The sequence below is a fragment of the Chrysemys picta genome, chromosome 20 (assembly GCF_011386835.1).
Source record: "Chrysemys picta bellii isolate R12L10 chromosome 20, ASM1138683v2, whole genome shotgun sequence".
Lineage (NCBI taxonomy): Eukaryota > Metazoa > Chordata > Testudines > Emydidae > Chrysemys > Chrysemys picta.
Genome location: NC_088810.1, coordinates 24,834,149 through 24,848,382, shown reverse-complemented (window position 1 = coordinate 24,848,382; position 14,234 = coordinate 24,834,149). Strand labels below are relative to the sequence as shown.

The 14,234-nt window shown below is 67.9% G+C and overlaps 1 protein-coding gene across 2 annotated transcripts; it reads right to left on the bottom strand.

Moving 5' to 3' along the window:
• Nucleotides 1-2,886: 2,886 nt before the first annotated feature.
• EFNA4 (ephrin A4) lies at nucleotides 2,887-12,838 on the bottom strand. 2 transcript variants are annotated; one of them, XM_005280739.4, is made up of 6 exons: nucleotides 12,660-12,836; nucleotides 7,574-7,866; nucleotides 5,372-5,440; nucleotides 4,821-4,880; nucleotides 3,753-4,118; nucleotides 2,887-3,375 (listed from the first exon to the last, which is right to left on the bottom strand). In XM_005280739.4, exons 1-5 carry the CDS (start codon nucleotides 12,770-12,772, stop codon nucleotides 4,018-4,020), a joined length of 636 nt encoding a protein of 211 aa, XP_005280796.1. In that variant the 5' UTR covers nucleotides 12,773-12,836; the 3' UTR covers nucleotides 2,887-3,375; nucleotides 3,753-4,017. The 2 variants fall into 2 exon arrangements, with proteins under 2 accessions (XP_005280796.1, XP_023964379.1); XM_024108611.3 differs by lacking the exon at nucleotides 4,821-4,880 and having other exon boundaries at nucleotides 12,660-12,838.
• Nucleotides 12,839-14,234: the final 1,396 nt, after the last annotated feature.

The window sequence follows — 14,234 nt, the reverse complement described above, 5'->3', positions numbered from 1 at the left end:
GCTCTGCCATCCCCATTGGTGGGGGCAACGGGGACTCCATTCCCAGCATGTCTCTGCAGGCACCAGACACAGGAGCAGATCCCCCAGCCAGGCCAAGCCTGGTGACCGCACTGGGGAGCTGTGGCCTTGGGCGCCACCAGCTATCAGGGCAGCTGGCCCCACGGGGGTGGGGCAGGGTCTGTGTGTTTAGCTTTGGAGGCCCCCTGCCCTGGCGCTGGCATGGGGCAGCCAGGTTTGGGGAGCAGGGCCCAGCGCAGTCCCCACTGAGCCAGCCTCGAAGGGTGGATCCCACCCAGACACGGGCAGGCCCTACCCAGAGCTGGTGCCCCTGGCAGGGAAGCTTGCCGGGCAGTGGGAGGCCTACACAGCCGCAGGGATGGGCTCCGCTGAGCACAGCTGGGGGTGGGGCTGTCTCCCTGCAGACACCGCTGCACAGGGCTGGCAGATTTGTGGGTGCTGCCAGAGGATGGATGGGCTCATAACCAGGCTAGTCACGCTGCTTTATGGCTGGCACTAATTCTCCTCTAGCACCTATCCGCGCTGCGTATTCTAATTGCCTCGTTTAGGCGTTGGGGGGGGGGGCAGAGTTAGACGGGGCGGGGGCGCCAGCTCCAGGGAATAAATCCATGGGATGGGCTTTTTACAGCTGTTTTCATTGGGAACGTACAATTGCAGCTCATGCCCGGGTGCTGCTGAAGAGCAGAGGGTGGGCAGAGACGTGGCACTTTGGGCACCGCCACAGGAAAGCTCGCAGTGCCGGGGGCCCCAGCTGGGCACCGGTGCAGGGGAGCTGGCAGTGCCGGGGGCCCCGGCTGGGCACTGGTGCAGGGGAGCGGGCAGTGGCAGGGGCCACGGCTGGGCTGTGACAGGGGAGCTGGCAGCACCAGGAGCCCTGGCTGGACAGTGGTGCAGAGGAGCTGGCAGCGGCAGGGGCCCCGGCTGGGCACTGGTGCCGGGGAGTTGCCGGTAGCAGTGGCCCCGGCCGGGCAGTGGCAGGGGAGCTCTGCATTGCAGGAGTCACTCACAGTTGTTGATCTGAGCGCTGATGCTGCTGCCGCCTCCTTGTTGTCGCGTTGCCAGCAACACGCAGCAATGACAGGCCTGGAAATTAACATCTCCCTGGCAGCGAGGTGCCCGCCCCACATGCCAGCCGCCAGCTGGGCCCCATGCACCTGCTGCTGGGGGCGCAGGGGGTGGGGAAGGGCACTGACTGCCCGGGGTGGGGGACCGCCCTCTGCTCTCAGCAACCCACTGCAGTTTATTCTCTTCCCAAGAGGCTTTGGGGGCAGGAAGGGGAGACGGGGGGCTGTGTGCCGGCCGGGGGCTGCAGGGAAGGACACCCCAGCCCCAGGCCAGGGCTGCAGCCCGCTTGTGTCTCGGTGCCCCCAGCTGAGCACAGCACCATGGGGCCCCAACTCTCCGCTCACCCCCACGCTGCCCCCCGCCGCCATGCAGGCCTGCCCCTCCCCCCCCCGGATCCTCCCCGCCGTGTGTCTCCGGCGGAGTCTCGCTGTTAACATCTCCCGGCGCTGCAGCCAGCGCGCTCGGCTAATCAGCGCAACATTCCCCATCGATCGCTGGCCGGGCGCCAGCCTCAGCCCAGCCGGGGAGCGAGCAGCCGCCGGCTCCTGCGCGGGTTCCCCTTGCCTGCAGCAACAGCCCTGGGCCTGGGGACGGGGCCCCCCTGCCCGCCGGGCTCCCCGCAGGCCCTCGGGTGGCCCCTGAGAGCAGAGACCTGCTCCCACGTACCAGGCAGGAGAGCGGTGACCGAGTGGGGCACCCCCTTCCCGTTCCCACCCCACGGAGCCCAGTGACCCCAGTCCAGCTGCTGAGTGAAACCAGTTAACCCCCTGACTGCTGCATTAGCCTCCTCCACGGCCCAGACAGCAGCCCCGGCCGTAGGGAGCCGTCTCCCGGTGCCCCCAGGACCAGCCCCGGGAGAGCTGCGGGGGCCATGCCCGGCGGTGCCCACGCTGGCTCTGCCACGCTGAGCGGGTTATCGATTCCCTGCTCCCCCGTCCCCGTCCCCACGGAAACCCAGCCTGGCCGTGCCGCAGACGGCTCCTGCCATCACTCATGGCAGGTCGGCCTCGGCCTCCCCACGTGGCCCCCGCCAGCCCCGCCGAGCAGCGCCCCCTGCTGGAGGGCCCCGCAGCGCCGTGGCACCCCCTGCTGGCGAGGCGCAGCTCCCCAATCCCACTCACAGCAATTCAACCCCCCGCGGGAACGGGGACCATGAGCCAACCCACCATGCGCCCCGCCCCTGCCAGCCCCCCCTCCATCTGACCATCCCCCCCAACCCCCTCCAGCGCCCAAGGGCCTGTGACAGGCTCCATAAGACCTGGAGAGTGGGGGTGGGGGGGTACCAATGAGCACAACACTCCCTCCCTTTCCCAGGGCTCTGGGGTCCCCCCAGGGTGGTGGGCCCCCAACCCAGCTGCTGTGCTGAGGCAATAGGCAGAGGGGGAGCCCCCTGCATGGCACCTTGGGGCCAGGAGGAAGCTCCGCATCGGCTGGGATTGTGGGAGCAACGCCAAGGCCAGGGGAGGGCCCCCCACGATCCCACACGGGGCTCCCCCCACCCCTCACTCCAGACCCACAGGCCTCTCCCTGAGGCACAGCGCACGGGCGATGCACGTGGGGGGGATGTGCCCCCTGAGATCGGGGCAGAGTCACCCCGAGCCAGCCGCATGGGACCCAACCCCTGTGAGCCACTGGGCAGGGCCTGGGGGGAGAGCAGGGGCCAGGGCGGCACACGGCTGGGCATGGTACGGACCAGCACCAGCTCCTCTGAGAGCCACCCTACAGCGAGGGGGGCAGCGCCCGGCATGTGGCCCGGCTGCAGCCTCAGGGGCTGGCGGTATCGGGGCCAGCGGAGCCGCCGGCGTCTTGCAAACGCTTTATTGGTTGGCTCAGTCGCTAACACAGATACAAAAATATGAACTGTACACGGCCCAGAGGGGCGTCTTCACGGAAGACAGATCAGCCTCGCCAGAGCGAGGGGCTTTACCACGAGGGCGCCCAGCACCAGGGCCCGAGGCGTGAGGGGCTCCGGGGGAGAGCGTCCAGCCCTGCCAGTGGAGGGGGGGCCCAACTCTTGGGTGCTGTCCAGGGCCGCACCCTGCAGGGCCAGAGCCAACAGGATCCTCCGACTCCCCATGGGGCCTTTGGGAACGTGCCAGGCGAGGAGGAGGCCCCCCCCCCCATGGCGACAGCCCCCCCGGCAGGGTCCCTCCTGCTGGAGTCTCTGGGAGTCGTCCATAAGCAAAGGCCCATTTCATAGGTGCACAGAGCCCCGACCACCAGGAGGTGCCAATGAGGCCAGGATGGAGGCGGGCGTCTGACCAGCAGCAGCGGGGACGACGGAGAAGGGCCCTGGGGAGGGAGAGAGCCCATCAGGGGAGCACGCCGGGCTGGAGCAGGAGGGTGGGCACGGTGCCCAGGGACTGAGCGCTGAGCTAGGAGCCCGGGCCCAGAAATCAGCACCAAGGGGGAGCCTGCCTGGGACCCCGCCCCCCACCCAGCAAATCACCTCTCCCGAAGATGGAGCAGACGGGGGGCAGGTCTATCCAGAGCTCCCTTCATCCCCACAGCATACCAGCACCAGGCCCCCCCCAACCTCCCACCGTGAGCCCCCCAGCTCCTCCCCAGCCCCCCTGGAGACACTGCACCCCAGCTCCCGGCCAGTCCCAGGCACCCTGGCCTTGCTAACATCCCTGGTACCTGCCCTCCACCCGGGCACCCCTTCTTACCGCCCAGCCAGCCTCTCCTCCTCCAGCTGAACGCCAGCACGGGGCATCTCTGGGATCGGCACATCCTGGGCTCCGGCACCTCGGCCTGGGCGCTCTGGGGACCGGCAGGTGGAGCAGCTGAGCCGGGGGACTGAGCTGGGGTGAAGGCGCCCGCCCCACAACCCACGGCGTGGGGTCGGCTGCTTGGAGGGTTTGGGGGGGACAAAGTCCAAAAATCCCCAACTTTGCAGCAAGGAGACCCCGCCCCCCAAGAGTGCAGGGGGGGTCAGAGCCACAGGAGGGGGAGGGGGATGAGGGCGAGGCTGAGGCAGGGGCCGTGGGGCCGGAGCGTGGCCAGCGCGGTGCTGTGACCCGGCGACTCGGTGTCTGCAGAGAGAACAAGAGCAAAAGGCCCTGGGAGCTGGGGGGAGCTGGTCATGGTGAGCTCCCCCGACCCCCCCCTGCTGCCCATGCCCCCCCGCCCAAGGCATGTAGCACTCACCTCCTGACCCCCTCCTGCCCATGCTCCCCACCTCCCTGGCGCACGTAGCACCCCTACACACACACACACACACACACCCCCGACCTCCCTCCTGCCCATGCCCCCCCGCCCAAGGCATGTAGCCCCCCGACCCCCTCCTGCCCATGCCCCCCACCTCCATGGGGCACGTAGCACCCCCACACACACACACATACTCACCCCCGACCTCCCTCCTGCCCATGCCCCCCCGCCCAAGGCATGTAGCACTCACCTCCTGACCCCCTCCTGCCCATGCCCCCCACCTCCCTGGGGCACGTAGCACCCCTCCACACACACACACACATACTCACCCCCGACCTCCCTCCTGCCCATGCCCCCCCGCCCAAGGCATGTAGCCCCCCGACCCCCTCCTGCCCATGCCCCCCACCTCCATGGGGCACATAGCACCCCCCCACACACACACATACTCACCTCCTGACCCCCCTCCTGCCCTTCCCCCCCATCTCCCTGGGGCATGTAGCACCCCCCCACATACTCACCCCAACCCCCCTCCTGCCCTTCCCCCCCATCTCCCTGGGGCATGTAGCACCCCACACACACACACTCACCCTCTGACCCCTCTCCCCCACGGGGCTGAGATTTGGGAACTTCTGTCACAGGCTTTGTTGCTGGAAACAAATCAAACTCTGTCTCCAACAGGAAGCCCCCCCAACCCCCAGCACTGCCCTTGTGCTGCCCTCCCCCCAGATCCTGGGAACTGGCCCTGGCCAGCCTCCCTGCACCAATGTGCATCTGCCCCCCCCCAACAGGGTGTGGGGGTGTCCATGGCATTTCCTTCCGAAATCAGCAGCCTCCCTCCCCCCCGCGGGAGCCAGAGAGAACCGGGGGTCCCCTCCCCGCAGTGCCAGCAGCACAGCCCCCACGCCAGGGTGGAACCAGCCAGACACCTGGAGTCCCCCAGACAGAGACGCCCTCCTCCTGCCGCATGGGATTCTGGGAAGAGTCTAGATGGAGAACGGGAGAGCCCCTCCCCCTCCCCAGGCCTCATGCCCACCCGTCTGGGTCCCATTAGCAAGCTCCTGCTGCGTAGGGGGGCCCCTGCTCCGCCCCCCCATCCGCCCCCCCCCCCCCCCCCCGTCGCCCGGCCAGACGGACTCACTTGTTGCCTTGCAGCAGACGACCACTCGTAGCCTCAGGCACCGCCCGGCGCTCTCTGGGGTGGGGACAGCTGGAGGCAGAGACAGGGACATCAGGGCATTGCCCATATGGGCACAGCCGGGAGCCAGGCCTGCCCCGAACCCAGGCATCCGGGCTCCCCCTCCAGTCCCCACTCGGCGGGAGCCCCGGCCCGCTCGGACCCCTCCCCTCGAGGGGCCATTGAGGGGGATTTATGAGCAGCTCCCAAGCGCCTGGCGCGCGGCTCCGTGGCGGGGGTCTTAGTGCAGCAGGAAGCCCCTGGGCCCAGCAGAAGAGAGTCGCCCCCCGCCCAGCTGGGAAACATCAGTCCAGCCCCTCCCTCGGGGCGGGGGAAAAGCAGGGTCAGCCGGGGTCACCGTCAGGGGGACGCCAACGGACCCAGCTACTCCCTGGCTTGCCTGCGGGCACCGGCCCCTCCACCCACAGGGCAGTGCCCGCCATGCCCCCTGGGCACTGGGGATCTCTGCGCACCCCTCGGCCAGAGCTGCTGGGGAGAGCAGTGAGGCTACGACCCCGGGGGAGCCCTGCCCCCGACAGCCCACTCCTCACTCGCACCCTGAGCAGACCAACGCTCCCCCAGGCCGGCCACTGTGGGGTGCTGCACCAGCACCACCTCCCCACCCAGCACAGAGGCATAGCAGCAGGTTGTTTGGATGGCCTGTGGTGTGGGGGGGGGTGTGACGAACTGGGACTGTTCTTACTGTGGTCTGTGAATGCTGACAGGGGAGTGTGACTAGGATGGTCTGCATCGGGGGATGGGAGCCGGCCCAAGGGAACATACCTGAGCTTGTAACATGAGAACCCAGGAGGGGGTTGGAGGTCAGATGACTCCGGGGCCCGGGAAACTGAACAAAGGCTGTGGGAGGGGTCGCTGGAGAGAGAGTGCTGGAAGCAGGCTGGAAGGAGGCTGGGGAGATGGCTGGGAGGCAGAGATGGCTCTGACCCCCCAAGGGGGGTGGGCTGGCATGCCCTGGGACCCCAAGCTGGACCTAACTGAGGGGGGGCCCTGTTGTCTGTGCCTGCAAGACCTGTCTTGGACTGTATTCCTGTCATCCAAATAAACCTTCTGCTTTACTGGCTGGCTGAGAGTCATGGTGAATCGCAGGAAGCCGGGGGTGCAGGGCCCTGAGTCCCCCAATACTCCGTGACAGGGGGAGAGACCCCGGGGAGCCGCTCCCCACCCCTCTCAGAGCCCAGGCCCTGGCAGCCTGGGCCAGCGAGCTCTTGGGGGCTGTCACGGAGTCCCCGGGCGATGCTCTGGAACTGCTCCCCACAAAGCCAGTCAGGACTTTGGGGAGCCTCCTCTCCCTCGGAGCAGACCGTCTTCAGGGCAAGAAGCTCACACGGCTTCACCTCCTGGGTCTCTCCTGGGAGCATTCAGCATATGCCCCTCCGTGCGCTTCCCACAGCGAGTCCGCCCCGGCAGGGTCCTGGGGAAGTCAGAGGGTCCTGCACCCCAACTCCGCAGTCAGACGTGACTCTCAGCCAGCCAGTAACACAGAGGTTTATTAGATGACAGGAACACGGTCTAAAACAGAGCTTGTAGGTACAGCGAACGGGACCCCTCTGCCGGGTCCATTCTGGGGTTCAGAGAGCCAGACACCCACGTCTGCCCTCACTCCTAGTCCCCAAGTAGCTCCAACTCTGAAACTCGCCCCCCCCCCCCTCCTTCTCCCGGCTTTGTCTCTTTCCTGGGCCAGGAGGTCACCTGATCCCTTTGTTCACCTTTAGCTATTTCCTTGCAGGGGGGGAAGGGGCCCTGGCCATTTGTTGCCAGGGAGACAGAGTGTCAGTGATTTATGCACACTGGTCTTTCCCCACCACCTAGAGACTTAAGAAATGCGTAGGGGAAACTGAGGCACCCACACAGTATTCAGAGGCAACATTAAGAACAGTCCCACTTCGTCACAGGGGAAGCTGGCATTGGCTGGCTGGAGCAGGGGTACCCAGCCAGGGCCCAACTCAGGCAGCAGCCAAGATCTGGGCAAGGGGCGCCCCCTCCTGGCCACCTGGCACACTGCAGTGGGCTGGGGAAACGGGGACAGAACCCCTGTCAGGGCACTGCCTCCCAGCTGCTCCCACATGCACCCAGCCCACAGCTCCGCCTGGAGCCAGCCCCGCTTGGCAGGGCCTGGGGGCACAAGCGGGCCCGGGGGACACTCACAGATGTAGTAGTAGGTCTCCCCCGGCTGGAACTCGAAGCCCAGCGAGAAGGGCGTGAAGCGCTGGATCTTCTCGGAGAAGAGGACGGGCCCGAAGGGCGCATGGGGCCGGTTGCATTCCCAGCGCTTGAAGGTACCAGGCGTCTCGTAGCAACCCCGGTAGCCCTCGGAGTCCGCCATGTACAGGCTGAAGGTCTCGGCCTGGCCCGTGGGCACGGGGTGCTCGTAGTGCGGGCAGTAGATGTCCAGGTAGTCATCGATGGAGACCTGGACAGCATAGTCGTCATGCAGGAACCTGGGCGAGAGAAGGGGCCAGGGAGTGGGCCCAGAGCCATGGTGCCAGGAGGGCTAAGGGGGGCCAGCAAGGGGGCAGGGAGCTGGTGGGGTTAGCAGCCATGGTGCCAGGAGGGGCAGGGAGCTGGGAAGGTTGGGGACAGCAGCACCCCCTCCGCCCCCAGCAAACCCTGTCCGGAGCAGCTGTGGGGGAAGGGGAGCCAGAGTTCAGCCACACCCACCATCTGCCCACTGTACCCAGCAGCCGGAGAAGGTCTGGCCCGGGGCTGACAAGTGCCCGCGCTGCCTGTGGGCTCAGAGCCGGCTGCATGGGCAGAGGGGTGAAGTTCCTGCAGCCGGACGCTTAGCAGCAGCGGGGGCAGAGCTGTCTCAGCCAGGCCCCACATGCTGACAGCTGCACCCTCCTCCCCTGCCCCTGCCTTCTCCCAGAGTCCGTGTGTGTCTCCAGGGTTGGTTCCCATTGGCTGGTTACAGGGCACCAGCTAACGCCAGGGAAGGAACTGGGAACTCGGGGGTGGCTTGCGTTGGCTTTACAGATTCCTTTGTGCCCATTTCCTGTGCTGGCGACCTTGGCCCTGCCTGCAGGGGGAGGGCGCTGGGACAGGGTGATGAGATTCCCGCTCGCCCCTCCTGGGCACTTCAGACCGAGGGATGGACCCAGCAGGTGCCAGCTCCCAGGGGAGCACAGGCCAGACAGGCAGAGCCAACGGGGTCAAGGGACTGACAGCTGCGCTTGGCCCCCGACTCACCCCACTGCACACGCCAGCTTTGGGGCCGTGCGAGGGGGACAGCCCCAGGCCCCCTCCCCCGGTGGTCAGGCCAGGCGCTGGCAGGCCCAGACCCCAACACCTGGAGTGGACGTGTCAGCCGCTGGCTCCCACGCAGCGCTCGGCTCCAGCCTGTTGTTGAAACAGCTACCGGGCAGCCGGCCTCGCTGAACAAAAAGGCATCAGCTCCGATTAGGCTCAGCCTGCTGGAACTGAATGCGCTCGGCGGGGCGGCTGGGGAGCCAGGGCCGCGGCTCAGAGCCCAGCCACGCCGGGCCGTGAGCTGAGTGCGCACAAAGCCCCTGCCCCAAGCGCAGGCCTCAGCGCCCCGCTGCGCTGATCGGCTGTGACATACCAGTGGGGGGAAGGGACGCTGCTCACACACCGGGCTGCTGGGGCCAGCACGGGCCCCTGTGCAAAGTCTGGTGTGCACAGTGCATGGCCCGGTCCAGGGAGCTCACACACCTGTGCACACACACACAGTGCACGGCCAGGCCCAGGGGAGCTCACACGCCTGTGCACAGACCCACGCACGGCCAGGCCCAGGGGAGCTCACACGCCTGTGCACACACACACAGTGCACGGCCAGGCCCAGGGGAGCTCACACGCCTGTGCACAGACCCACGCACGGCCAGGCCCAGGGAAGCTCACACGCCTGTGCACAGACCCACGCACGGCCAGGCCCAGGGGAGCTCACACGCCTGTGTGTGCGCACACACAGTGCACGGCCAGGCCCAGGGGAGCTCACACGCCTGTGTGCGCGCACACACAGTGCACGGCCAGGCCCAGGGGAGCTCACACACCTGTGCACAGACCCACGCGTGGCCAGGCCCGGGGGCAGCTCCAACAGGATCCAGATTCCCAGTGGCTGCAGTGCAGGATTGAGGCTGGACTGGGCAGCGCTGGCAATGGGAGGGAGAACGGTCTAGTGGTTACAGCGCAGGAATGGGACCAGGAGGTGCAGGGGACTGGGCTGTGCCCGCTGTCAATCCACCCTGAGCATGAGACAGACCCACCAAGGGCAGCTGAGAGGAGCCCCAGTCCAGCTGCACCCCCTGCTCTGCCAGGCTGCAAGGGCAGCTTGGCGGCTGTGCCCAGGAGGCAGGGAGCGCCAGGCAGTGCCCTGCCCTGGCAGGCAGTGGGCTGGGACATCAGTGCCCGTTTAACGAGGGCTGGGCAGGTAAGAGCTCACACTGCCCTGCCCCACCCACCAGCCAAACGCAGACACCTGGCCGATCCGCCTCCCCCGGGCAGGGCAGGGCTGGCGTTGTCTGTGTTCACTGGGCAACAGCCCGGGATGTAAACAGGGCTGCAGGCCAAGCCCCGCTGCCCCCCTCCCCTCTGCCCCACGCCATCTCCTGGGCTAGGCAGTTGGGAACCTGCCTGGCATAGCCAAGGAGGACAGCGGGGCCCGGCTACCAGGGGCATCCTGCTACTCACAGCCCTGATGCGTCGCTCCCTTGGCGCGGGCACACACAGGGCTGGGGACAGGCTGCCTAGGGGGGCGCAGTGAAAACTACGACCTAGTTCTGACCTGGCCTCCCAGCCACAGACCGAGGTCCAGGTGCCCCCTGGTCCACGTGCCACCTCCACGTCCCGTGGGGGGCAGCTCTGATGGGAATGCCCAGCACTAGGGGTGCACGCCCTGCTGAGCCTCTCCCCCAGCCCACAATCCAGCCTCTCTGCTGCAGGACACCAGGGAGGGCCCTACAGCAGGGCCGTCCAAGGCAGGTCCCCGGGTAGCGGGGTCGGCAGTGCGCGGTGAGCACAGCCCGGCTAGTCCCTGCACCGGCCTCGGCAAAGGCTGATGCTGGATCAGCCAGCACCTCAGTCCTGACTCGGGCAGCTGGGCCGCGGCTATTAGCCACGCTGCCGTGGGGGGAGTGGGTGGCCAGCCGGCCCCACCTACGCCCTGCTCTGCCAGCTCCCGCCAGCACCGGCCCCAAGCCATGGGACAAAGACGCAAAACGGGGCAGGTCACGGAGTGCCCCCCTCATGCAGCCATTCGCCCCTGGCTGGCCCAGACGCCAGCACCACAGGGGAGGGAGCCCTCCTATCTCACCTGGACACAGACCCTCACCCATGAGTAAGAGGGGAATTTGGACCCCCTCACAGCCTCCCCAGGGGCTTCCCTGGAGGCCCAGAGCCCCCCACAGGCCTGGCCCTGGGCACCCCCCTGCCCCAGATGCTGGACTCCTCTACCACCACTTCCTCCTTGTACCCGAGCCCTGCCCAGGTTACGGCTCCCAGGCCTGCCCCCTTTCCCCCAACTTGTGCTCAGGTCCTGGGGAAGCCCCTTCCCCTCAGCAGGGCCCAGGCTCCGGTGTGACGGGCTGGCACAGTAACCGCTGTGTGTCAGGCACAGGTCGAGCCCCATCCCTCCCACCCCACTCAGAGCATCAGCAACCTTAACCCCTGCCAGGGGCCAAGCCCACAGGGGCTGGGGGTGGAGTGGGTCTCAGCACAGGCAAGGGGCCTGCATGTGCTCTGTGCCCCGAAGCTGAGGGGTAAGGGGCTAACAGCACTTGGACAGAGTGATTTGCGGGGCAGGACTCTCAGCGTTATCGCCCCAGAAGAGCTGCAGCTCCAAGCGCGTCCCGCGGCAGAAGTCAGGAGCTCACGGTGGGGTTTGCCCCAAATCGCCCCCAATGCTGCCGCATTGGGAGCCAGCTCTCTCCCTGCCCCCCAGCAGGCCGGAGCCCTGCGAGCAGGCTGGCATCCGCTTGACAGAGCTCTGAAAATGAGGCGGCAGGGGGAGGGGGAGGGGAGATGGGCTCACCCCCAAGTGCACCTGTGCAAGACCCTCCGGGGCAGCCTGTGCCCAGCCTGTGCCCAGCACCACGGGGACGGGCCAGGACCCTCCTGCCTGGAATAGCAGGGAAAGGTCAGGGACCCCCATGCCCTAGACTGCCAGTCCCCTCAGCCCCCCGCCCCGGGCACAGTCTGGTTTAGTCAAGTCTCAAACACAATTCAGCTTTCTAGAGGGAGGGCCCTGCAGCTCCCCCATCGCCACCCTCCCCCCGTGTCACAGGGCACAGCCTGTCCTGAAGCCTTCGGGCACAGCCCAGGGGCCCTCGCCATTGGAGGGGGGGTGGCACCCTCATGCTGCCTGCAGAGAGGGGGCAGGAGCCACTGCCACACTCGGGGAGGACAGAAACAGCAGAGGCAGGCCCCAAAGCTGCTTCCTGACGCTCCAGCCCCAGAACCCACCTGGCAGCTCAGCCCTGGGGCTCGGTGCCACAGGCTCACGCCCGGGCAGACAGGAGAGTTCCCAGTTCAAGGCTACAGATGAGGCGGGGGGTGGGGGCAGGCACATCCCCTGGGCACAGCCTGGAGCAGCGCTGGGCCCTGCCACGCCCACGTTGGGTGCAGGGCCAGCTGCGATCACTGGGGAGGGCCTATGGGGCCAGCACTTTCCACCCGGTTCAGGCAGCAGCAGGCCCCCCAACCCCGTGCCCCTTTGCAGGGCGCCGGGCGCTGCCGGGCCGTTCCCACGCCGGGCGCTGTAGGAGGCGGGACGTTTCCCGGGGAGCGAGTCGCCCCAGACTCGCCCCGACTCGCCCCCTGGCCGGGCGGCGCCGCTCAGGAACGCCGGCCTGGCACAGGTGAGGCTGGCAGGACCTGCCCAGCGCAACGCCCGCTCCCTGCCCCGCCGCCCGGCCCCAGCTGGGCAGGGGCTGGTCCAGCCCTCGCACGGCCCGCAGCGCCCCCCGGGGCATTTTACCGGCCAGTCGCTGCTGGGGCCGGGGAGCCCGGCCCGGGACTAGCCCAGAGCTGCGAGCCCAGGGCGAGCTGCAGGGCGCAGCCGGGCCCCCATCGGCGCAGGGCTGCGGGGCCGGCGGGGCGGGGCGGGGCGGGGGGGGTCGGGCAGTGCAGACAAAGGAGCCGCCGGGCGCGCAGCGCGGAGCCGGGACCGGCCGGGGACCCCCAGCCACGGAGCCCCCCGAGCGCGCCAGGCCGGGCCGGCGCCCCGAGCCCCCCCGCTCCCTACGGCCCCCGGACCGGACCGGGCCGGGCCGGGCCGTACCTGGGGTTGCTCGAGTTCCAGTAGACGCTGTGCCGAGGGATGCGCCCCGGCCGGAGCCGCCCCCACACCAGCCGCCCCCAGAGCAGGAGCTGCAGCACCAGCGCCGGGCGCATCGCTCCGGCCGGTCGGGCAGCGGGCGCGGGGCTGCCGGGCGGGGGGAGCGGGCGGTGAAGGGGCCGGGCGGGCCCCGCCCCCAGCTCCAACTTCGGGCCAATCAGCGGCTGGAGCGCAGCCACCCCAACAAAGTTCCCCAAGTCCCAGCTTAACCCTTTGGGGGCCGAGCGCACCTGCCCCCCCCCCCGCCAGCGCCCCCCGCTAACAGCTCAGCGGAGCCGGGCACTGGGGGGAAACCCCAAAGATTTGGACCCAAGTTTTGGTTTCCCGGCCGCGGTTCTGGACGAAGTGTCCCCATTTCCCGGGGGGGGGGGGGACGGCCCTTTCCGCCCCCCTGGCGTGGAGCAGCCCTAGGGACGCTGCTGGGCTGGGCTCCAACTTTTTTGCTGTGACTCGCTTTGAAAATATTCCAGGCTGTGACGACCCCCCTCCCTTTCTCATGCCACCCTCACTTCTGCGCTGCTGCTGGCCACGGCGCTGCCTTCAGAGCTGGGTGCTGGGCCAGCAGCCGCTGCTCTCGCAACCCCCCTACCAGGGCGGCTCTATGTTTTTTGCCACCCCAAGCACGGCCGTCAGGCGGCCTTCGGTGGCGCGCCTGCGGGTGGTCCGCTGGTCACGGAGATTCGGCAGCGTTTCTGCAGGTGAGCTGCCAGTCCCGCGCCTTCCATGTATCCCCTGAATTGCCGCCGAAGCCGCGGGACCGGCAGACCTCCCGCAGGCATGCCGCCGAAGGCCGCCTGACTGCCACCCTCACAGCGACACCCCCCCCCCCCGACTTGCCGCCCCTGGCACACGCTTGCTGCGCTGGTGCCTGGAGCCACCTCTGCCCCCTACAATAGTCTTGTGACACCCTTTTGGGTCAGGCCCCCAGTTTGAGAAAGGCTGCACTCACTGCATGAAGGATAAGACCAGAGCGGAGTCCTGGGGTCACCTAGGCCAGAGCCACGCCAGGGCTTTCCCCTTCCCCGCCTCCAGTCCTGGGTGAACCAGAGCAGAGCCCTGGGATTAACCTGCCAGGGATGGAAATCGCCCCAGCCCAGTGGTTATGGTCTGGCAGCTTAGGTCTAGTCTGAATTTGGCTGATTTCTACTCCCAGCCGTTGGAGCTCTCGGTAATCCCGTTTGTCCCCCCCAGGCCGGGCCTTCCCTCTCATAAGCTACCCAGGGTGACCCCTGGAGCCCGGCCAGATCAGACCCCTAGTCTAACCCTTTACCAGGCTGGGGGCTCCGCTCTGCCCCCTCACCAGCTCATCAGCGTCCTTAGATTGTGGGCCCCTGGCTTCCAGCAGTGCCCAGGGGGGAGGTAAAATCACCTCCCTACGACGACCCCAGCTACCCTAGGCCTGCATCAAGGACCCCACTAGACCTCTCTCCCCTCCCCATGCTGGAACGAGAGCCCAGGCAGCCTGACTTCCAGTGGCCCCCCGCTTAGTCAAACCTTCCCCTTATCTCGGGGAAGCGA